At 42.8% G+C, this 25129-nt stretch overlaps 1 protein-coding gene across 3 annotated transcripts in view; it reads right to left on the bottom strand.

Annotated features, from left to right (window-relative positions):
• plekhg7 (pleckstrin homology domain containing, family G (with RhoGef domain) member 7) overlaps window positions 1-7100 on the bottom strand; it is a 98144-nt gene extending 91044 nt beyond the window's left edge. For 2 of the 3 annotated variants that reach the window (XR_009515388.1, XM_059987730.1), the window contains exon 1: window positions 6894-7012. Coding sequence is in view for 1 of the 3 variants with exons in the window: in XM_059987731.1 (XP_059843714.1) it covers window positions 6894-7085 (192 nt within the window). In the remaining 2 variants the exon portion in view is untranslated. Of the gene's footprint in view, window positions 1-6893 lie in introns of all 3 variants that reach the window. The other variant, XM_059987731.1, reaches the window with a different exon arrangement.
• Between the last annotated feature and the right edge of the window lie 18029 nt (window positions 7101-25129).

Below are 25129 nucleotides of genomic sequence, written 5' to 3'. Positions count from 1 at the left end.
TAAATACCATGGGACTTCTAAGACAGATATTTTGTTGTAATGCATTTGTTCATTTTCAATTGAAATTAAAGCACATGTTTTCTACATATCCCATGATATTTTATTTTCTCTTATGAGGTGTATTACCAAAACACTCCGTCCATCTGCTCCTGGTCCGGCCCCCCTGTCAAATTTTAGAACCCTTTGTGGCCCTCAAGTCAAAAAGTTTGCCCACCCCTGATCTAGTGGATGGAGTACCGTAGTATAGTTCTGGTGTACCATGAACAACTATTGGGCATCACACCATAGGAAGGATATTTGATTTGAAACTGAGTGCAGCAAGCATTAGAATGCAAGGAGGGATCATCAAAACTAGCTATCCTCTTCGGAATTTAAGCTACTGTGATTTGACTGAAGTTTAAGATAATAAGGAGAAGCGTAAATAAAATAGAGTGCATTTTCACTCTTACTGACATTCACTGCTGGGTCTCCCAACGCCAGCATCATGAAAATCACAGATTACTGAAATAGGTGGCCCATAGGGCTACATAACAAATTTTACAACACATGCCGGTGATAATAAACCTGATTCAATTCTGACATAATGACTACATAAGCAAAGAATTCTAGAGAATGACTTACTTTTTTGACATTCCAAAAGCTTTCCAACAACTACAGGCACTAGTTACTGCTATGGTCAAATGCAAAATTATAAAGTCAAACCAAATGTGATTACTTACTGATGCAAAGGCCAGTCTAAATTTATCACTTTAGATTAAGAGCCATTCCCTAATGAACAACCGCGTGGGATGTTTGGCCATCCAAGTACAGCTTTCACTTCAGTATATTTAAAGAGACATTAAATAGCTTTTCTCTAAAGAGCCTGGTGCCAATTAAATAGAACAGCACCTAAACAAATGATCAAAGGTGAGAAAAGGGTAATTTTGACTGACAATCAATTCTATATCTCTCTCATGGATCTGAACAGCAAATAGCCTTTTTACTTTACCATATAAACTCAAAGTTCCCAAACACCTCTCAGAGTGCTACAGCTTTAAGCTCATGGCGATAGAGATGGTGCAGATTACATTCCAAGTTATTAAATACTTTAATAGTTATTAAATAGTTGATTGCCTAATGACAATCTTGTGTAACCCTGGCTATATAACCACTCACATAATGGTTTCAACATTGAAGGATCCAAATACAGAATTCAACTGAGGCAAAAAATCATATTCTGTCATAGTTTATGTTCATAAACTGTTCTAGGTTACAATGATTTTTTTTTTACAATATTTATTCAAATGATGTGGACTTTGCAGGCTCAGCCAGCATTTAATTGCCAGAAGGTGCTTCAGAACTGCTCCAGTCCCTGAGATGTGTGTATGCCACATATTGACAGCATATTAACAGTCCACCAGCTCCTCAGTCAATATAAAGATTATAGTTTGTCCTTGGTAAAGAAGCCTGAAGTCCCACACTAACAGCTTGAAGAAGAGCTACTTCCTTTCAGCCATATAGTTCTTGAACCAACCTGCACAACTCTAATCACTTCCTTGATGTAGCACCAATATCAGAATCAGGTTTATTATTATTGATGTATGTCATGAAATTCGTTGATTGCAGCAGCAGTACAGTGCAATACATAAAATATACTATAAATCATGATAAAAATATTAAAATTAAATAAGTAGTGCAAAGGAGAGCAAAAGTACTGAGGAAGTGTTCATGAGGTCATGATCCATTGAGAAATCTGATGGCAGAGTGGAAGAAGCTGTTCTTCAGATTCCTGTATCTCCTCAGAAGAGAGCTTGATCACCCAGCACTATAAGAGATTTTGGCCTTCTGTTCAAATTGTGCTCTTGCTTATATAATTTATGTTTTCCTTATGAATATTGAGTCTGTAATGCTGCTGCAATCAAGTTTTTCATTCTATTTGTATATACATATGCAAATGACAATCATCTCATCGTCACTGACCATCAATACTGGTGCACCTCTGGGCTGTAGGCTCTACTTTCTCTATATCTATTATTCTGCAACTAAGCAGAGCTCCAAAGACATCCACAAATTTGCTGGTGATATTGGTGTTGGCAGAATCACGCTTGGTGATGAGGAGGTGAATGAGAAAAGTCAATAGGTCCCGAAATGACAATGAATGTTTAAGGAAGTAACTGTGGACTTTAGGAAGGTGAAGTCAGGCAAATATGCACCTGTCCTCATCGAAGGGCTTACGGTGGATAGGATGTCAACAACTCAGAGGATCTATCCAAGCCCAAAACACAGATGCAACCATGAAGATGGCAGACTAGCACAGAAGTTTAAATTGATTTGGCCTGTCATCAGAGACTCTGACAAATGTTTACAGATGTACATTTGGAAGCTTTCTGACCAGTTGCATCACATATTGGTACAGGAACTCTAATGTACAGGACCACAAGAAGTGGTCTCAGCCTGTTCCATTAAGGTATAACTCTTCCCACCAGCAAGGACATCTACAGCAGGCAATGACTGATGAAGATAATATCCATCATTTAAGATCCCCACCATCAGGACCTCCTCATTGCCACCATCAGGACCTCCTCATTGCCACCATCAGGACCTCCTCATTGCCACCATCAGGACCTCCTCATTGCCACCATCAGGACCTCCTCATTGCCACCATCAGGACCTCCTCATTGCCACCATCAGGACCTCCTCATTGCCACCATCAGGACCTCCTCATTGCCACCATCAGGACCTCCTCATTGCCACCATCAGGACCTCCTCATTGCCACCATCAGGACCTCCTCATTGCCACCATCAGGACCTCCTCATTGCCACCATCAGGACCTCCTCATTGCCACCATCAGGACCTCCTCATTGCCACCATCAGGATCTTCTCATTGCTTCCCTCAGCAGGAGCTATAGGAGCCAGAAGACCCACACCTCATGGTTCAAAAACTGTTTCTCCTTCACTGGCATCAGGTTCTCAAAATAACATGAAAAGCCCCGATTCTACCTCAAATTATATTTCCCTCAACTTGCACTAATGTTCCTTCATTTACTTCTGATATTCTGTCATGCATGCATAATTTATGTTAATTTAGCTTGATGCAACTTATGTTGTTATGTTTGTAATTTACTGTGCTACATTTGCAAAAATCAAATTTTATGGCATTTATACCCAGCATACGTATGCCCAGGACAATAAACTTGAAAATCAAAACTTGACAAACATGATGACTAGACCTGGTCACAGATACTTCTTTCATCACTGAGATTTTTCTCCCGCGTTTGACTGTAAACATTAATCTTTGTGTCCTAGAAACTAGTACACGTAGCTTCAAATCCAGCCTTCCACCTCTTCTTCAGGCAGCTCATTCGATCTACTCACCTTCCACTGTGTGAAAAAAGTTGACCCTCTTGTCCCTTTTAATTTTTTCCCCTCTCACCCTAAATCTATGCTCCCTAGCTTTGGACTTTTTTGCCCTGGGGAAGACTGTTACTGTCCACCTTATCTACTGCATCTCATAATCTTAATTTTAAATATGCTTCATTCTCCTGTGTTCCAAGGAATGAAGACATAGCCTTTTACTGTCTCCCTGTAACTTGGGCTCTTTAGTCCTGGCAATATCCTTCTAAATCTTTTCTGCACTTTTTCCAGTTTAACCGCATATATTCCTATAACAGGGTGACCAAAACTGTATACAGTACTCCAAATGTGGTCTCACCAAAAATTTGTACAACTACTACATAATATCAAAGTTCAAAGTTCAAAAATGTATTATCAGAGTACATTCGTGTCACTACACACAACCCTGAAATTCTTTTTTCTGTGGGCATACCTAGCAAATCCATAGCACAACAACTGTAAACATTATGAACTATAAACTAAATGAACTGTGCAAATACAGATATAAATATATAGCAATAAATAACAGGTTTTAAATAACAATACAAGAGAATCTTTAAATGAGTCCTTAGATGAGCATAGTTATCCCCTTTTGTTCAAGAGCCTGATGGTTGAGGGATAGAAACTGTTCATGGACCTGGTGGTGTGAGTCCTGGGGCTCCTGTACCTGATGGCAGCAGCAAGAAAAGAGCACGGCCTGGGTGGTGAGGATCTTTGATGATGGATGCTGCTTTCCTATGCCGATATTTTATGTAGATGTGCTCAATAGTTGGGAGGGAATTACCCGTGATGGACTGGGCTGAGGTCATTACCTTTTGTAGGATTTTCTGCTCAAAGGCATTGGTGTTCCCATACCAGGCCGTAATGCAGCCAGTCAGCACACTTTCCACCACACACCTATAGAAATTTGCCAAGGTTTTCAATGCCAAACCTTGGCAGACTCCTGAGGAAGTAGAGGCACTGTCGTGCTTTCTTCACAATTATATTCATATGAGGGGTCCAGGACTGGTCCTCTGAGATACTGATACCCAGGAATTTAAAGTTACTGACCCTCTCCACCTCTGATAATTACTGGCTCATGGACCTCTGGTTTCCCTCTCCTGAAGCCTGCAATCAGTTCTTTGGTCTTATTTACATTGAGTGAGAGGTTGTTGTTATTACACCACTCAGCCAAGTTTTCAGTCTCTCTCCTGTATGCCGATTCATCACCACCTTTGATAGGTGTAAAGCGAGTTGAGCGGGGGCTAAGTACACATCCCTGTGCTGATCCTGTACTGATGGAGATTGTGAGGAGATGTTTTTGTCAATCTGAACTGACTGAGGTCTACAAGTGAGGAAATCCAGGATCCAATTGCACAAGGGGGCATTGAGGCCCAGATCCCGTACTCAGTGCTGTGACTGACGAAGGACAGTGTGCTAAATGCCCCTGTCTACCCATGATGCTACTTTCAACAAGCTATGCTCTTACACTTCAAAGTCTCTGTTCCAGTATGCTTTATGGTGCTCTACTATTTACAGGACACGTCCTGCTTTGGTTTGATTTTCCAAAACGCGTTACCTCACACTTATCTGTATTAAAATCCACTTGCCAGTCCTCAGCCCACTTCAAGGATAACCTCCTTGGTTATCAACGATGACACCTCATTTTGTGACCTTTGCAAACTTGCTGAGCAGGCCTTGTGCATTTGTATCCAGATGTTGTACAGAAATAACAAACAACAAGGGTCCCAACACCGGCCCTTGTGGCACAAGTTACCAACCTCCACACTGATAACAATCTTCAGCCTCCACCCTTGGCTACCTACATCCGAGACAATTTCAAATCCACCCACCCCGCTCTCTTTTGCTTCGTGGGACCTCATCTTCCACCATTCCTGCAGCACAATAGTGTAGCAGCTAGTGCAACACCAGTACATCTCCAGCGATTATTGTTCAATTCCCACTGCTGTCTGTAAGGAGTTTGTACATTCTCCCAGTGACCACATGGGTTTTCTCTGGGTGCTTCCAGATTCCAGATACGGGTTAGGTTTAGTAAGCACAGGCAGGCTATGCTGACATGGCCCCGGCACAGTCCTCGGACTGTGTTGGTCATTGATAGGAATGATGTATTTTGCTGTGTACATGTGACAAATAAAGCCAATCTTTGGATCTCTGGAGTTTTTACATCGGCCTACAGGGAGCATCAAATGCCACAACACCAGAGCGTGCATTTCCAAACTGCCTGGAAGGGCTGCCAAGGCTGTGAGGAGAGCAGTCAGTGCAAATCCAGGTCATAGGACAGCCCAAGGCACGTGTGCTCCATCACGGAGGCTGCATTCACATTGTGACACTACCTGCTCAAGAAGATACATACAGTACGGGTGTCCAAAGAATAGGAGCTGTTTGGCGGTCAGTTGGCTGTGCTTTATGCAGATAAAATGCTGAAGCTGAACTTATCTAAGTTCCACTCCGGACCTTTTGTTTACAACAGGAACCACTCCACTTCAGAACTAGCCCAAAAGCAGTAAGTGATGGCAGACATCATAGTGATAACATTAAATCTTCTTGCATGATCCTTCTTGCAAAAAGATTCAATGTTTCTAAAATAAAATCAGCCTACAAACATGTTTAGCTCAAGAAAACAATCGGTAGAAAATGAAAATGGACACAACAATGGAATAATTCACAAGGCCTTTCCTGTGTGCTTCTAGCACATCGACGCAAAGCACTGTAGCATCCACCATCAGGGACCCTACCACCCAGGACACGCTCTCTTCTCGCTGCTGCCATCGGGAATAGGGCACAGGAGCCTCCGGACCTGCAGCCCCGGGTTCAGGGAGAGGTTCAATCCCTCAAACCTCAGGCTCTTGAACCAGAGGAGGGTCACATGTCCCGTCATTAACTGTTCCCACAATCTAGGGATTCACTCTCAATGACTCTTCGTCTCATGTTCTCGATATTTATGTGTTAGTTTATGAATTTATTTTCTTTCTTTCTGCATTTTCACAGTTTGTTGTCTTTTGCACTGCGGCTGTCCTTGTCGGAGCGACCGATCAGTGACTCTACCATGCTTATTGGATTTATTGGGAATTGCTGCAAGAAAATGAATCTCAGGGTTGTAGATGGTTACGTACATGTACTCTGACAATAAATAAACTTTGAAAGCGTGATGATGGTCAGTTATCGTGACAGTGATGTTGTGGGTAGGTAAGCGCTGTCCCGGACGCCTGAGCGAACTCGGTGTCCCTCACCTGCACTGTGAGGACCACTACTCAATAGGCTGGAGTGGAGATCGGTGCCGCAGCCCTGTGACACAGCAGGGGTGGCTCCGTGGATGGTTTGGGGGAGCAGTGCTCAGACTAGCTCCAGCCAACTAAGTATCTGTTTAAACTGGCTGGTAAACCCCGCTCTTTACCCTGACCCTGAACAAAACCACAAATGACAGAGATTAAGCATAAAACACAGATTATCTAGCATTTCGTAGCCTAATCGTTTTGACAATTTTAAAACACTTTTATACAAATCGGTAAGATCCACAAACCTCGATCCGACTGCCGCTCCTGATTCCGGCTCGGGCTCGCAGCAGAGAATCTCGGACGAGGGGGAAGCGGCGGCGAGTCCGAGACTGGGCTGCGGGTGGAGCCAGGAGAGAGAGGGAGGGGACTGGGCGAAAGGGGCAGTAACAGGAGATGGAGTCCGCCGCCAGTTCACTTGGCAACGCTCTGCTGCTCATCTGCGACAAACAGCAACTACTAGACCTTTGTACTGGTTATGAACTCACGTTGAGGCAACTCTATCAGCGTCACCGTTCAAATGACCCACTTAACTATCTGCTTTGCAATATTTCTGCTTTTTCCGTGTCACTAACAGGAAGCAAGGTATCGGTTACACAATGACCGATTGTGCCACTTATCCTTTTCGTTCGTCTCTTCTTTGCCTATTTTTGATGCAATGAAACCGCCCACTACTCCGAATGCTCCCTTCTCTCGCCGAACTGAGTTCAGCTGTTTGTTATTTTGCAATCCGTTTCTGTCCCCAGCCCACCTGAGCTACTGAAAGTTAATCATGTCGTACACCTTCTAAACAGAAACAAATTGTCTATCAGGTTTTGCAAATCAAAGCAATATGAACATTTACAGCTAATATGATAACATTCACCCTGCAGCTTGAGAAGCAGAGTTAAAGTGAAATCTATCAGCATTACAGTGGAGTAAACGGAATTACTGAGGCATGAGAGAGCAGCAGGATTGGAAAGCTTTTAAAAACCAACAGAAGGCAATTAAAAAGCCACAAGGAGAGAAAACAATGAAGTATGAAGCCAATATCTTAAAAGAGGATATCAGAATTTTTATCTGATATGTACAGTAAAAGGCAAGAATGGACATTGGACTGCTGGACAATGATGCTGGAGGTGTAGTAATGGGGACAAAGAAATGGTAGATGCACTTAGTAAGTATTTTGTATCATCTTCTCTAGAATATAAGAGGAAGGGTGTGATGCTGAGGCTTTATAAGATATTGGTCAGAATGCACTTGGAGTATTGTCAGCAGTTTTGAGTCCTCTATCTATGAAGAGTTGTGCTGTCATTGGAGAGTGTCCAGAGGAGGTTCACAAGTGATTCCAGGAATGAAAGGGTTAACTTATGAGGAGTGTTTGATCACTCCGTGCCTGTACTCACTGATTTAGATGAATGGGGAAGGGGGCAGTGGTACCTCATTGAAACTTAACCGAATATTGAAAGGCCTAGACAGAGTGGGAGTATATGACTAAGAGGGGACAGCATCAGAATTGAGGGACATCAATTTAGAACAGAAATGAAGAGGAATTTCTCTAGTTCGAGGGTCGTGAATCTGTGAAATTTATCAACACAGACAGCTGTGGAGGCTAAATCATTGGTTATATTTTAAATGGTGGCTGATAGGTTTTTGATTAGTTAAGGCATTAAAAGTTATGGGAAAAAGGCAGGAGAATGGGGTTGAGAGGGATAATAAATTAGCCATGATGGAACAGCAGGGTAGACTAGATGGGCTGAATGGCCTAATTCTGCTCCTATGGCTCATGGTCTCATGGTCTTATGGTCTAAGATAACAATTCGGGACATTTAAAAGTGAAATCAGAAGCAGCTTACACATGGATATAGGATTCAAATGAAGATGTCAAAAAATCAAGAGAGTCAGATTTTGTGAGAAAGATGGAGCAGATTAATGGATCTGAAGCATGGATCAAGCAGACAGAGCTCAAAAAGCTGAATATATTTATAACTAATTATAACACCAAAACTAATGTTTCTGGCAATGAAACTCATTCTTGCACTCTGGTTATTAAACAGACAGATTGTGAAAATGATTAAATATCTTTACTATCACATCTCAACAGTTTGAAACACCATCTCAGTTTGTCTCCATTCTTATCTGAGAGAGGGAGAGGCGAGACTTACAGTATACCTAAACTAGAAAAACAAGCCCTGCCACAACTTGTTGCAATTTAGAAATATTGGGACAGTGTGACAAATACTCACTTATCAAAATTAATCTTTCTGATGATGTTGGTGCTGATTCAGATGTAACTTTGCTACTTGTGAGAGTTAAGACCCAGGTTCCCTACAATAGTCAGTGAGCTTCAGATGCACTTCAATGGCCATAAGTTGTTTTGTGATATCTTGATGGGATGAGAGTTAGCAGAATTTGCCCTTTTCCTAGTGCTGTAATTAAGAATTGAATAATTTTATGTAATTCCCTGATTCACATGGTTCATATTTTTTCTCTGTCATGCTTTTCGGTTCCCTGTGTAAGCTGCTTGTTTGGGTTACTGTTGAATATAAGTGATGTGTGCCATCCAATGGGGATGTCCGGATTTAGGGGAGGTCTCTTTGATTCGATGAAGCCCGGGGAGATCGAAGGAGGATCAGTGAAGGGGAAATGGTGAGCTCCAACTTGTGCGCTTTAGACTGTTTCATTAAAATGGGCCCTTTTTTTGCTTTTTCTTTACTAACCCTTTAGTTAAATTAAGTTAGATAAAGCTCAATTGTTTAACTGTATGCGGTGTGCTGTCTGTTACTTCGTGGTATGGATTTGTAACGGTAACAAATCACACAGCATCCACACAAACCGGGGGTTTCAGGATGGTCAATCTCACACGTTTGGCAGGGCCAGAGGTTGTCTTTCCTAGACTTACGCAGCCAACAGAACCAGAGAGTTTCATTTAAATCTGATACCTATAAGAAGAAAGAACTACTGAGATTCTTTCACACTGTTTAGACATCCCAGAGGACTTTCCATCCAATAGAATTATTTCAATGAAGATAATGTGAGAAACAAAATGAGAATTCTTTTATATTTGTTGAGAGATAAGTACACTCAGTGGCTGCTTTATTAGGTACACCTGGGACATTAATGCAAATATCCAATCAGCCAATCATGCGGCAGCAACTCAGTGCATAAAAGCATGCCGACATGGTGAAGAGGTCCAGTTGTTGTTCGGACCGACCATCAGAATGCAGAAGTGACTTTGACGGTGGATTGGCCGTTGGTGCTTCCGGAGTGGCTTGAGTACCTTAGAAACTTTCACACACAACCGTCTCTAGAGTTTACAGAGAATGGTGTGAAAAACTAAAAAAGCATCCATTGAGTGGAAGTCCTGTGGAAGAAGAACCGTTGTTAATGAAAGAGGTCAGAGATTAGAATTAGATTTAAATTGGAAATTTATTTCTTGCCTCCATCTCACAGCATCAGGAAGTAAAAATCTTTATGGCCAGACTCGTTCAAGTCGACAGGAAGCTGACAGTAACTCAAATAACCATGTGTGCTCTGAACACACAACACATTGAACATTGAAGATGGATGGGCTACGACAGCAAAAGACTTCAAACATACCACTTTACTATGTACAGATAAAGTCTGTACTGAGTGTATAGGCAGGTCACTGGGAAGAACTTGGCATTTCCTTGAAGAGATCCATTTGATTTCTTACATTTGTTATAAGCAGAAATGTGAGTCATACATTTAACAACTTATTTGTAAGATGGTATTAGGTAATCATTGTTGCAAGTTTGCAACCTTTGTCTCTTAGTCCTGAAAATGCTCTTCAGTAAACATATGTCTTGTGCCTGTGACCTAAATAGCATCTTTAATTCTCAATAAAAACACAAAATGCTGGCAGAACTCAGCAGGCCAGACAGCACCTATGGGAGGAGGTAGTGACGACGTTTCAGGCCGAAACCCTTCATCAGGAGTGAAGTAACATGGGATGGTCGAGGGGGGATAAGAAGTGGGGGGAGGGATGAAGTAGAGAGCTGGGAAATGACAGGCTGGAGGGAAATGGGCTGGGGGGAGGGTGGAGCATTATGGGAAATAAAAGAGAAAGAAAGGTAGGGTTGGGGGGAGATTATAGTGAGGGGGGAAAAGAGAGAGAAAGAGAACCAGACTGAAATTATAGATAGGGATGGGGGTAGGGGGGGCAGGGGTATCAACGGAGGTCAGTGAGTTGAATGTTCATGCCGGCAGGAAGGAGGCTACCTAGGCGGGAGATAAGGTATTGCTCCATCGACCTGCGTGTGGCCTCATCTTGACAGTAGAGGAGAACATGGACAGACATATCGGAGTGGGAGTGGTCTGTGGAATTGAAGTGTGTGGCCACAGGGAGATCCCGCCACTGCTGGAGGACTGAGTGCCGGTGTTCGGCGAAACGGTCTCCCAGTCTGCGGCGGGTCTCCCCAATGTATAAATGGCCACATCGGGAGCACCGGATACAGTATATCACCCCAGTTGACTCGCAGGTGAAGTGGTGCCTCACCTGAAAGGACTGTCTGGAGCCTAGGATGGTGGTGAGGGAAGAAGTGTGGGGGCAGGTGTAGCACTTCTTCCATTTGCAGGGATAAGTGCCCGGAGGGCGGTCGGTGGGGAGGGATGGGGGGGATGAATGGACAAGGGAGTCGCGTAGGGAGCGATCCCTGCGGAAAGCCGAGAGTGGGGGGAAGGGGAAGATGTGGCTGGTGGTGGGATCCCATAGGAGGTGGCGGAAGATACAGTGGATTATACGTTGGATCTGTAGGCTGGTAGGGTGATAGGTGAGGACCAGAGGGACTCTATATTCTTAATTCTCAATGTTTGTTTGTCTACTGTTATGAAAATGAAGTTATGCAGATCATAATTTCTTACTTGCACCTATTTCTTAACTTCTGGAAGGCAACCTGATAAAGGATGATTGTGAGACTGAGCCAGATATAATTCTCTTGATCAGATCTGTTTATATCTTCCTCAGATTGTCAAAAAATATGTGACAACCTGAAATGCAACTTCAAAGTACAAGCTGTGTCGAGTTATTATCAAAGTATATATATATATGTCGCCATTCATTGAGATACATTTTCTTGCAGGCATATACAGTACAAAAAAAAGAATTTATGAAGAACTATAAATAACAAAGACTGACAAGCAACCAATGTGGAAAAAGAGGACAAGTTATGCAAATAAACAATTAAAAAGCATGTAAATTGTACTGAAAAGACGAGTTGTCGAGTTCTTGAAATTGAGACTCTAGGTTGTGGAGTCAGTCCAGCGTTGAGGTGTGTGAAATTATCCACACTGGTTCACTACCCTGATGAATGTAGGGTATTAATTGTTCCTGAACCTGGTGCTGTGGGACCTAAGGCTCCTGTATCTCCTGCCTGATGGGTAGTAGCGAGAAGGGAGCACGGCCTGAATGGTGGGGGGGGGGGGGGTGTCCTTGATGATGGATGCTGCTTTCATGTTGCTGTGCTCGATGTTGGGGAGGCTTTGCCTGTAACAGCCTGAGTTGTATCCCCCACTTCTGTAGATTCTTTCATTCCTGAGCATTAGTGTTTCCATACCACTCCACTCCACTCCACTCCGCCTCTGTAGAGTTTGTCAAAGTTTTAGATGAACTTCAGAAACATTCAGAATAAACTCACAAGGAGAAGCTAATGCCTGCTTTAAACAAATGCAAGGCAGTAAGCATTGAAATGACATTTTATTTCCTTTTGTTCAATGGTACTGCCACTAATTCACCACAATATTCTATCGTTTATATGAATCAGCTAGGAGCAACTGGATGGACAGAACTAATCAAAGTGCTCCCCCATTCCCAATAAACTGTCAGGTTCCATTATGTAATGTTTATAAGGTTGCCTAACATAGAAATAAACACTGATATGAAATCAGGCAAAATAAATATCAGTGTATAGTCAAGGGTTAATTTAATATACCTTTGGCCTCTGAAGGATTTAGGAAACAGGCAGGAAAAATATACCTAGTGATCAGCGTCCCAACTGTCCAATTCCATTCATTACCAGTGAGAATTAGACAACCAATTTTCTGGTGTAAAGTGCAAAATAAATTTATTATCAAAGTACGCATATGTTACCTTGTACTACCTTGAGATTCATTTTCTTGCAGGTATTTACAGAAAAATGTAATTTACGAAAACCTATATATACACATTGGGTGGTGGGGTGGAGGTACGTCTGTACTAAAGGAAGTGTAAGGCGCTCCTTCCCTCCACTAGCCTGCAGGTCACTTTTGGGCAAGGTGTAGCACATTCTTAGCCCCTCGATCAGGGTCACATGAAGCTTTGGGAGCAGGTGGTGGATGATCGTATGAACAGCTGGTGCATATCACGTCCTGGTTATGCAACTGCTGACACCAGGCAGACAATCTCTGAAGAGTATTGATAATGGCTGGGGTCACTCATCTTGTAAAGACACTGTCCAGAAGAAGGCAATGGCAAACCACTTCTGGAGAAAAATTTGCCAAGAATCATCATAGTCATGTAGACCACAATTGCCCACATCATAAAACATGGTACATACCATAATGATGATTGCACATAAACAACACTGACAAGCCACTAATGTTCAAAAGAAGACGAACTATGCAGATAAAAAGTAATACTGAGAATGTGTTGTAAAGAGTCCTTGAAGTGAGACTATAGGCTGTAAAATCAGTTCAGAAGAGTGTGATTGAAGTTAATCACACCAGTTTAGGAGCCTGGTGGAGATTTAGACTTCTGAATATTCTGTGAATATCCTTCCACCAGACCATGCAGGCCCTAGTGTGTAACATGAGTGTCTGTTTCATAGTATATTTGCCCAAAAACATGTTAAATTCATTTAGATAAACAGGTAATTCAATGACCAGAAGCCATGGTTCAACTCTGGTCTTGGTTTAATGCATGTTCAGAGGACAAAGGCAGTATACCACAAATAGCCAGTGCCAGTGAAGAGAGGCTGAAATACCAACTAATGTGGTTAAAATCATCACCTTGAACGTGGAAGGAAGACAGTAAACAAATTATCATACACTACAACCTCAAGAAAAAAGACTGCAATAGCTTCCTTTTTCATTTCATAATATATAATGTTAGCTTTTTTAATCTTATATAGTAGCAGGAGTACGTCACTCAGTTGTACAGCATAGAGAAAGGGCCTTCACCTCTAACCTTAAAATTATGCTCTCTGGTTTTCAGTACCCCAACCCTGAAAAAAAGATTGCTCACCCCATCTATGCCTTCATGATTTTATATATTTCTATGAGATCATGTCTCAGTCTCCTATGCTCCGACCTGTCTGACCGCTCCCTATAACTTAGTCCCATCAGTCCTGGCCACGTCTTTATAAAACTTTAATTGCACTCTTTTCAATTTAATCACATCTTTCTTATAACAGGTGACCAAAATTAAACATAATACTCCAAGCGTAGCCTCACCAACATCTTGTACAATTACTTCAGAATCTCCCAACTTCTATATTCAATGCCCTGAATGATGAAGGCCAACATGCCAAAAGCCTTCTTCACTGTCCTGTCTACCTGTGACTCCACTTCAAGGAAACTTTGCACCAGTACTCCAGGCTCCTTTCATTCTATGGAAACTTCTTATCTTGATTTGCCTTTCCAAAACATAAGTGAATTAAATTCCATTTACCATTCCTGAGCCCACAGGCCCAGCTAATCAAATTCCCACTGCAATTCTAGTCACTCCTCTTGACTATCTGCGACATCACATACTTTAGGTCATAAGACCACAAGGCATAGGAGCACAATTCGGCTCTTCAGTCCATTGAGTTTGCTGCACCATTCCATGTGGCTGATTTATTACCCTTCTTGGCCCAATTCTCCTGCCTTCTCCCAGTATCCTTTGACACCCTTTCTAATATATTTTAGTGTCATCTGTAAACCTATAAATTATTCCTCACATATTCTCATCCATATCATTAATATGGATGACAAATAATAATAGGCCCAGCGCCAATCACAGACCTCTGGACTCAGAAACATTCTTCAGATCTGGAAATTTGTATCATACTTATTATCACGTACTTACATAATGTGAAACTTATATCCCGAAAAAGGGTCTCAGCCTGAAACGTCTATTTACTTCCATCGATGCTGCCTGACCTGCCGAGTTCTTCCAGCATTTTGTGTGCGTTGCTTTGTATTTCCAGCACCTGCAGAATTTCTCATGCTTATAATGTGAATCTTATGTTTTGTAGCAGCTGTATGGTGCAAAGGTATAAAATTATTATGACAAAAAATGATAAAATTACAAGATGGATACATTATTTAAAATAGATTATAAAATTACAAAAAATAGTTAAATAGTGCAAAAAATTATAATGAGGTAGCTTTCATGGAATCTGATGACAGCAGGGAAGAAGCTGTTTCTTAATTGTTGAGTGTGGGTCTTCAGGCTCCTGCACTTTCTCCCCGATGGTAGAAGTGAGAAGAGGGCATGTCCCGGATAGTGAGGATGTCTAGTGATAGATGCTGATTTTCTGAAGCACCGACTCTTTAAGAGGTCCTCAATGGTGGGCCAATGATCTGATGGTGTCCTCAAGGAGGAATGTGCCTGTGGTGGAGATGGCTGGATCCTTCCACACTCTGTTTCCCATCATTCACTGAGTTTTACGTTCAGCTTGCTAGCTCTCCTTGGATGCCATGTGATCTAATTTTCCAGAGCAACCTATCATGCTGAACCTTCTCAAAAGCTTTACTGAAACCCATATAATACCACATCTACCACCCTCCCCTTGTCAACCTTCCTCATCACTTCATCAAAGATCTCAGTCAAATTCCTAAAACATGATATCCCACGCATGAAGCCATAATGGCTAACCTTAACCAACCCCTGTCTTTCCAAAAGTAAATATATCTTATCCTTCAACCTGCTTTCCAGCAATTCACCTAGCACAGATATTAGATGAATGGATCTATAATCACCAGTTCTGTATTCCAGTCCTTCTTAATAAAGACACAACATTTGCCATCCTGCAGTCTTCTGGCATCTCTGGCAGCTGGCCAGAGGCTAGTAAAGTTACAAATATCACAGCAAGGGCTCCCACAATTTTTGGATATACTTTGTCCAGATTAGGAGAAGTGTCTACCTTCATACATCCCAAAATGCTTCCAAAAAATCTTGAACAACTTTGCCAGGTTTCCAAGTCTTCATGTCTTTCTCCATGGTAACAACTGAAGAGAAATAATCTTCCAGAACTTTGTCCATCCCTAGCGTCTCCATGCATAGAATTCTATCTTGCTCTTTGAGGAGACCTATTCTCTCCCTGATCTCTCCTTTCCCCTTAATATACGTGATAAGTCTCTCAGGATTTTCCTTACATTTTCTTGCCAAAGCCTTCTCATGGTCCTTTTGGTCTACCTAATTTCCTTCTTGAGCATCCTATGTATAATCCAGAATGCTCCATATACCTCCAATGACTTGTTTGACTCCAGCTGCTGTATCTGACCCAAGCCTCCTTCTATTTCTCAACCAGATGTACACTATCCCTTGACATCCAAAGGTCCCAACTCTCAGCAGTTTTGCCTTTTATTTCATCAGGAACAAATAATCCTTGAACTCTTGCTAACTTGCTTTTGTAAACCTTTTACTTGCCTGAGCTCCTTTGCCCACAAACAACCAAGCCTAATCAACCTTTGCAAGCTTCTGTTTAATATCGTTAAAATTCGCCTTGTCCCTTTTCAGAACTCTAAGCTACAGACTAGGTCTCTGTCTTCATCTAAAAACTATCAGAACTGTGGTCCATGGCTCCAAAGTGCCCCTTGAGTATGACCTCAGTCACTTGCCTTTCATCATTTTCCAGAAGTAGATCAGGATTTGCCCTTACTTGTAAGGTCCACTATATACTGCCTGAGGAAACTTACCTGAATACGTTGAATACAACCCTATCTAGATCCTTAACACTGTGGTGATCCCAGTCAACATTCCAAAACTTGTAATTTCCTATGATAATTCTATTATCCTTAAAACTCTCCTAAATCTCCCTGCAATTTGTTCATCTAATTCCCAGGGTCTATTTGGTGATCTATAGTGTGATCATCCCTTTCTCATTTCTCATTTTCACCTATAAAGCTTCATCAGACAATCCTTCAGTAATGTCATCTCTAACTACTGCTGTGATGTTGTCCTTAATGAAGAAAGTAACTCCCGTCCTTGCTCCCCTCCACTTCCATCTTACCTGTAACCTGGAATGCTAACTGCTGCCCTTTCCTTAGCCCACCCCCAATCCCACATTTACCCTAAATCTTCAAATGTTTCTCAATTCAATTAAATCAAGGCTTGTTAGTATCTAAATTTTACACTTGCCTTGATATCCTTCTCTAACTGAGATTTAATGAGAGCAGCCTTGAACATTTCAATTGCTGTTTGCGGAAGACAGATGGGATTCTATTTGGCTTTCATGATGAACTGCTTCCTTATTTTACTCCTAAACAACTTAGCTTCTCTTCTCTAGCCGATCTTCCCCATTGAAACTTTTTAAAAAATCTATAAAACCTCCATAGATGTCAATCTTCTAAATGTTATTAAAAATGAACTTGTTTGGGAGTTGATATTCCGAATCAGTGCTACTTTTTCATCACATTAAGATTTACATTTATTATTGATTTCTTAACTTTTCAGTGAAAATCAATTAGCACAGTGCTTTTTGCGATTTTGGGGGGGCTTTATTTTTACTTAGATCATAACACCATAAGTTATAGGAGCAGAATTAAGCCATTTGGCCCATCATGTCTGCTCTGCCATTTCATCATGGCTGATCCAATTTTCCTCTCAGCCCCAATCTCCTGCCTTCTCCCTGTATTGCTTCATGCCTGACCAATCAAGAATCTATCAATCTCTGCCTTAAGTATACACAATGAATTGGCCTCCACAGCTGCCTGTGGCAATGAATTCCACAGATTCACCACTCTCTGGCTAAAGAAATTCCTCCTCCTTTCTGTTCTAAAAGGACACCCCTCTATTCTGAGGCTGTGTCCTCTGGTCTTAGATCTTCCCACCATAGGGAACACCTTTTCCACATTCACTCTATCAAGGCCCTTCACCATCTGATAGGTTTCAAGGACGTCATCCCTCATTCTTCTGCATTCTAGTGAATACGGGCACAGAGCCAGCAAATGCTCTTTGTATGACAAGCCATTCAATCCTGGAATCATTTTCGTGAACCTCCTTTGAACCGTCTCCAGTTTCAGCACATCTTTCTAAGATAAGGGGCCCTAAACTGCTGACAATACTCCAAGTGAGGCCTCACCAGTGCTTCTATTTCATTGAAATGGTTCAAGGATAACTACTCCAATCATCACCAAATAATACATCTGAAATATTTTCTTTAGTTTCATATCCAATTAAAGTTGAGTTTCTTAAGGTTTCTGCATGTACTACATGGCAGCTTTAACCAAAAACTATAAACGACTATTTACAATGTTGTTTTAAGCTGAAGATTCAGGACAAATTTGAGGCCCTCATTGGTGGGTGTCAACCATGGATATTGCGTCCCAGCTGTACATGTGATATACAAGCCAGGGCAGTACGGTACGTAGAGCAAACTGTTCCCATGCAGCAGGCTCCCCCTCTCCACATAGCTGATGAATCCAAAGGAACGGCAGAGACAGATACACGCATCACAGGAGCTGCCAGTCAGCAAAGTCGTACTGCCCAAAGGATTCCAGCTCTGGATTTCTCTTCCACAGCCTTTCCCATCGCAAGGCAGCAGAGGTTTGAGATCAGAGTTTTCCTTCTCCTAAGTGAGCTGCCAACCATGGCTGATGAGCCCCACCTGCCTTGTTCAAAATGAATAGAGCCCTGGGAAATATGAATCAAGAGTTAGAGATATGCATGTTGCCAAGTGTGCACTTTTTGCCCATCCCTGTTTGCTTTTGAGGAGGTGTTGATGCGTCACCTGTTTGAACCACTGCAGTGTTTTGAAGCTTTCTATAGTTGGGTAGGAGTTAGGACATTGCCTGAGGCAGTGTTCCCACTCACCTTCAGCCTGCATAAAGCAGTGGCTGATTGGCAGGAGGCAAAGAGTGGGAATAAAGGGAGCCTTTTCTTATTGGTTGCTGGTGACTAGTTACGTTCCACAGGGGTCTGTGTTGGGGCAGATTCTTTTAACCTTATATATCAATGATTTGAATGATGGAATTGATGGCTGTTGTAAAGTTTGCAGATGATACGAAGATAGCTGGAGGAACAGGTAGTTTTGAGGAAGCAGAGAGGCTACAGAAGAATTTAGGCAGATTAGGAGAACGGGCAAAGAATTGGCAGATGGAATACAGTGACAGGAAGTGTATGGTCATGCACTTCGGTAGAAGAACTGAAAGGGTTGACTGTTTTCTAAATGAGAGAAACTGAGGCACAAAGGGACTTGGAAATCCCCTAAAGATTCATTTGTAGGTTGAATCTGAGTTGAGGAAATCAAGTGCAATGTTATCGTTCATTTCAAGAGGACTAGAATATAAAAGCAAGGATGGAATGTTGAGACTTAATGAAGTCTTGGTGAGACCTCACTTGGAGTATAGTGAGCAGGTTTGGGCCCCTTATCTTAAACAGGGTGTGTTGAAACTGGAGTGTGTTCAAAGGAGTTTCACAAAAAATGATTCCAGGATTGAATGGCTTGTCATATGAAGAACATTTGATGGCTCTGGGCCTGTACTCACTAGTATTTGGAAGAATGAGGGATGACCTAATTGAAACCCATTGGATGGTGAAAGGCTTCAGTAGAGTGAATGTGGAGAGGATGTTCCCTATCACAAATAAGAGAAAAGCTGCAGATGCTGGAAATTCAAGCAAATTCAATGCTGGAGGAACTCAGCAGACCAGGCAGCACCTATGGAAAAGAGTAAACAGTCGACATTCCAGGCCGAGACCCTTCAGTAGGACTGGAGAAAAACAGATGAAAAGTAAAGTTAAATGGTGCCGGGAGGGGAGGGAGAAACACAAGGTGATAGGTGAAACTGGTGGGGGTTGTGGTGAAGTAAAGAGTTGGGAAGCTGATTGGTGAAAGAGATACAGGGCTGGAGAAGGGGGAGTCTAATAGGAGAGGACAGAAGCCATGAAAGAAAGAAAATGGGGAAGGAGCACCAGAGGGAGGCAATGGGCAGGCAAGGAGATGTGAGAGAGGGAAAAGAGGATAGGGAATGGTGAAGGAGAGTAGGAGAGAGTGGCATTACCGGAAGTTCAGAAGTCAATGTTCATGCCATCAGGTTAGAAGCTACCCAGACAGAATACAAGGTGTTGTTTCTCCAACCTGTGTGGCTTCATCACGACAGTGGAGGAGGCCATGGACAGACATAGCAGAATAGGAATGAGAAGTGGAATTAAAATGGATGGCCACTGGGAGATCCCATTTTTTCTGGCAGTTGGCCAAGTGGTCTCCCAATCTACGTTGGGTCTCATCGATATGCAGGAGTCCACGCCACGAGCACTGGACACAGTATACCAGACTCAACCAGTTCCCCTCCACCACCACTCTTCTCCGCCTAGTGGAACTTGTCCTCACTTTTAATAATTTCTCCTTTGCTTCCTCCCACTTCCTTCAAGCAGAAGGTATAGCCATAGACACTCGTATAGGTCCAGGCTATGCCTGCCTGTTTGTCGGCTATGTGGAACAGTCTACGTTCCAAGCCTACAATGGTGGCCATCCCGCACTTTTCCTACGCTACATCGACAACTGCATTGATGCTGCTTCCTGCATCCATGCGGAACTCATTGACTTCATCCACTTCGCTACCAACTTCCACCCTGTCCTCAAATTTACCTGATCCATTTCTGACACCTCCCTCCCCTTTTTCGATCTCTCTGTCTCTGTCTCCAGAGACAGCTTATCCACTGATGTCTATTACAAACCCACAGACTCTCACAGTTACCCCGACTATACCTCTTCCCACCCTGTTACTTGTAAAAACGTCCCCTTCCCTTAATTGCCCTGTCTCCACCATATTTGATCTCAATATGAGTCCTTTCATTCCAGAACTTAAGGGAGGTCATGCTGCAACTATACAGGGTACTGGTGAGGCCACAACTGGAGTACTGTGTGCAATTCTGGTCTCCATACTAGAGGAAGGATATACTGGCTTTGGAGGTGTTGCAGAGGAGGTTCACCAGGTTGATTCCAGAGATCAGGGTATTGGTCTGAGAGAGATTGAGTTGCCTGGGACTGTACTCACTGGAATTCAGAAGAATGAGAGAAGATCTTACAGAAACATATAAAATTATGAAAGGGATAGATAAGATAGAGGCAGGAAAGTTGTTTCTACTGGTAGATGAGACTAGAACTAGGGGACGTAGCCTCATGATTCAGTGGAGCAGATTTAGGATGGAGATGAGGAGGAACTGCTTTTCCCAGAGAGTGGTGAATCCGTGGAATTCTCTGCCCAATGAAGCAGTGGAGCCTACCTCAGTAAATATATTTAAGACAAGGTTAGACAGATCTTTGCATAGTAGGGGAATTAAGGGTTATGGGGAAAAGGGAGGTAGGTGGAGGTGAGTCCATAGTCAGATCAGCCATGATCTTATTGAATGGTGGAGCAGGCTCGATGGGCTCCTACTCCTACTCCTATTTCTTATGTTCTTATAACAGAGATATCCTTCTTCAAAGAAAGGGGCTCCTCTCCCTCCACCATTAATGCTGCCCTCATCTGCATCTCTTCCAATTCATGCACATCTGCCCTCACCCCATCCTCCCGCCACCCTACCAGGGATAGGGTCCATCTTGTTTTGTCATACCACCTCAGCAGCCTCCGTGTCCAGCACATAATTCTCCATGGTTTCTGCCATCTCCAGCGGAATGTGACCCCAACAGACTCACAGATGAAGTGTTGCCTCACCTAGAAGGACTGCTGGGACTCTGAATGGTAGTGAGGGAAGAGGTGTAGGGGCAGGTAGGGGCCTCCGTGTCCAGCACATAATTCTCCATGGTATCTGCCATCTCCAGCAGGATCCCATCACCAAGCACATCTTTCCCTAATCCTACCCCCCATTTTCTGCTTTTCACAGGGATCGCTCCCTACTTGACTCCCTTGACCATTCGTCCCTCCCCACTCCCTCCTGGCACTTATCCTTGCAAGCAGAACAAGTGCTTCACCTGCCCCTACACCTCCTCCCTCACTACCATTCAGGGTCCCAGCAGTCCTTCCAGGTGAGGCGACACTTCATCTGTGAGTCTGTTGGGGTCACATACCATGTCCAGTGCCCTTGGTGTGGCCTTCTATATCAGTGAGACTCTGTCCACCAGAAAAAGCAATGGCCACCCATTTTAATTCCAGACTAGCTGAAGGGTCTCAGCTCAAAACATCAACTTCTCCACAGATGCTGCCTAGCCTGCTGAGTTCCTCCAGCATTTTGAGGATGTTTCCTATGGTGGGAGAGTTTAAGATTAGAGGACACAGCCTCTGAATGGAGGTGTGTCCTTTTCAAACAGAGAGGAGGAGAAATTTCTTTAGCTAGAGAGTGGTGAATCTGTGAAATTCTCTGCCACAGGCAGCTGTGGAGGCCAGATCTTTATGTATATTTAAGGCAGAGATTGATAGATTCTTGACTGGTCAGGGAGTGAAGGGACACGGGGAAAAGGCAGAGATTGGGGTTGAGAGAAAAATTGGATCAGCCATGAAGCAGACTCGATGGGCCAAATGGCCTAATTCTGCTGCTATGTTTTATGGTCTAGTGGTCTACATCCGACTGGATGACAAAGGTAATAGGCCTTGGAGCTGCAGTTGGAAAAGACTTGTTGGCTTCTGCAGTGCGTAATGTAGGTTGTAAACACTGCAGCCACCTGCACCAGTTGTGGGGCAAATTAATGTTTTGGATAATAAATAGGGCACCAGTCATCAGCTATTTTGTCATGGGTGGCGGGGGCAGGAAGCTGGCAGTCTGCAGAAAGATTTGGACAGATTCAGAGAATGGTCAAAAAGTGGCAGATAGAATACAGTTCTGATATAGCTGGAACATTACCTCATGGGAAGTTGATTGGTGAAAGATAAGGGCTGGAGAAGGGGCTGAAGAGACAGATGGCCATGGAAATAAAAAATGGGGAGGAGCACCAGAGGGAGGCGATTGGCAGGTAAGGAGATAAGGTGGGAGAGGGAAATGGAGATGGGGATTGGTGAAGGGGGAGGGCATTACCGGAAGTTTGAGAAATTGATGTTAATGCCATCAGGTTGGAGGCTACCCAGGTGGAATATAAGGTGTTGCTCCTCCAACCTGAGTGTGGCCTCATTGTGACAGTAGAGGAGGCCGTGGATGGACATATCGAAATCGGAAGTGGAATTAAAATGGGAGGCCACTGGGAGATCCCGCTTGTTCTGGCGGATGAAGCGTAGCTGCTCGGTAAAGCGGCCTCCCAATCTAGGTCAGGTCTCACCAATGCACAGGAGGCCACACCAGGAGCACTGGACACAATGAAACTGTTTCACGGATGAACTGGAAGAAGTCACCCAGGTCCAAACAAAACCTCTGGTGCCATCTTTAGATTTTATGATGAAAGAAAAGCCATTGGTGAAGCAGCAAAAAATGATTGCCTTTGTCATTGGCCACTGAATTACCTATATATCTAAACTAATTTTTGAGTTTAGAGCTGAGATTTCTGAACTGTGAATGAACCTGTGAACCTCACTATTTTTGCTCTCCTTTTCCACTGCTTATTTATTTTTTACACTGTATGTTTATGTCTTATTGCAATTTATGTATTGCACTGAATGCTGATGCAAAACAAGAAATTTCACAACATACTCTACATCAGGGATAATACACCTCATGCTTATCTTGAGTAATAGGACTACGAACACAGTGGAAATACTTCAAACAAATTCCAATGAAATGGCACAAGTATTATAGTGACGGGCTCAGAGGACCAGAGATCCATAGTCAATCCTGAGATAGAAACATAGAAATCTACAGCACATTACAGGCCATTCAGCTCACAATGTTGTGCCAACCATGTAACCTACTCCAGAAACTGCCTAGAATTTCCCTACTGCATAGCTTTCTATCTTTCTAAGCTCCTTGTACCTATCGAGGTCTCTTAATAGACCCTATTGTATCTGTCTTTACCACCATTGCTAGCAGTGTATGCCACACCCCCACCACTCTCTGTGTGGAAAAATTAATTCCGACATCCCCCATACCTACTTCCAAGCACTTTAAAAGTATGCCCCTCGTGTTAGGCATTTCAGCCCTGGGAAAAAGCCTCTGTCTATCCACACAATCAATGCCTCTCATCATCTTATACACCTCCATCAGGTCACCTCTCATCCTCTGTGAAAAGGCCGAGTTCACTCAACCTATTCTCATAAGGTACACCCTCCAATCCAGGCAACGTCCTTGTAAATCTCCTCTGCACACTCTCTATAGTATCCACATCCTTCCTGTAGTCAGTGACATGACCAGAACTGAGCACAGTACTCCAAGTGGGGTCCAACCAAGGTCTTGAATAGCTGCAACATTATCTCATGGTTCTTAAATTCAGTCCCACAGTTGATGAAGGCCAACATACCATACGCCTTCTTAACAACACTGTCAACACATGCAGCAGCTTCAAGTGTCCTATAGAGGTGGACCCCAAGATTGAGTGCTGTCTTTGTGGAGTTTGCAGCTTTCCCCTCTGATTCCTGGGTTTTCTCCAGGTGCTCCAGTCTCCTCTCACATATAGGTCAGTGCATATTAAAAAACCAATGTACGTTGCCTATTGTGTGTAGACAACCAGAAAATTCGGGTGCAGTTGAGGAGAATGCAGGAAGGATAAAACAAATGGGATTAAGGCAGGGACAACATGAATGAGTGGTTGAAGTTCAGAGTGGGTCCGGTGGGCTAAAGGACCTGTTTCCATGTTTCCTCTCTTGACTAAATTCCTAGCTGATGACACAGTATACATGCCGATTTCTGGAAAATGAGACGCTAACTGTTAAAAATAACCCCCCTCCAGTCTTCCTATTTTTAAATAAGACAGTTCAATAGCTGAATTAGAAAGATGAATATGGTGAAAGTGAGGTCTGTAATATTCCTGAGGAAATGAGTTGTTGTATGGGGATTTAGCTGCAAATGTTTTATCATTTATAAACGTTCAGTCCAGTAACAACCAGAGAAGCAGATCTGTATTGTTAGCTGCCATCTCAATTCTATACGTTATCAGTTATACATCAGAAATTTTAAAAAACCTGCTGATGCTGAAAATCTGAAAGTAAAACTAGAAAATGCTGAACATTCTCAAAAATCAAATAACTGCAAATCTAAAATAAAAAAATAGAAAATTCTGGAATTACTCAGCAGGCCAGGCTGCGTCTATAGGAAGAGAAATAGAGTTGGACTGGACTATTAATGTCGTAGTTTTAGTAGGAAGCTTTTGCCTGCCATTGAATATTTCCTTCCACAGACTCTCTGCTTGCTGCATGTAACACTGGACAACAAATTTTTTCAAAAGTATTGCTTCCTCAGAATTTTTTTTGTTTATGGTTGACTACTTGAAGATGAACACAAATA

This window comes from Hypanus sabinus, chromosome 13, assembly GCF_030144855.1.
Source record: "Hypanus sabinus isolate sHypSab1 chromosome 13, sHypSab1.hap1, whole genome shotgun sequence".
Lineage (NCBI taxonomy): Eukaryota > Metazoa > Chordata > Chondrichthyes > Myliobatiformes > Dasyatidae > Hypanus > Hypanus sabinus.
The sequence above is the reverse complement of the archived record's forward strand: the minus strand, read 5'-3'. Positions and strand labels throughout refer to the sequence as shown.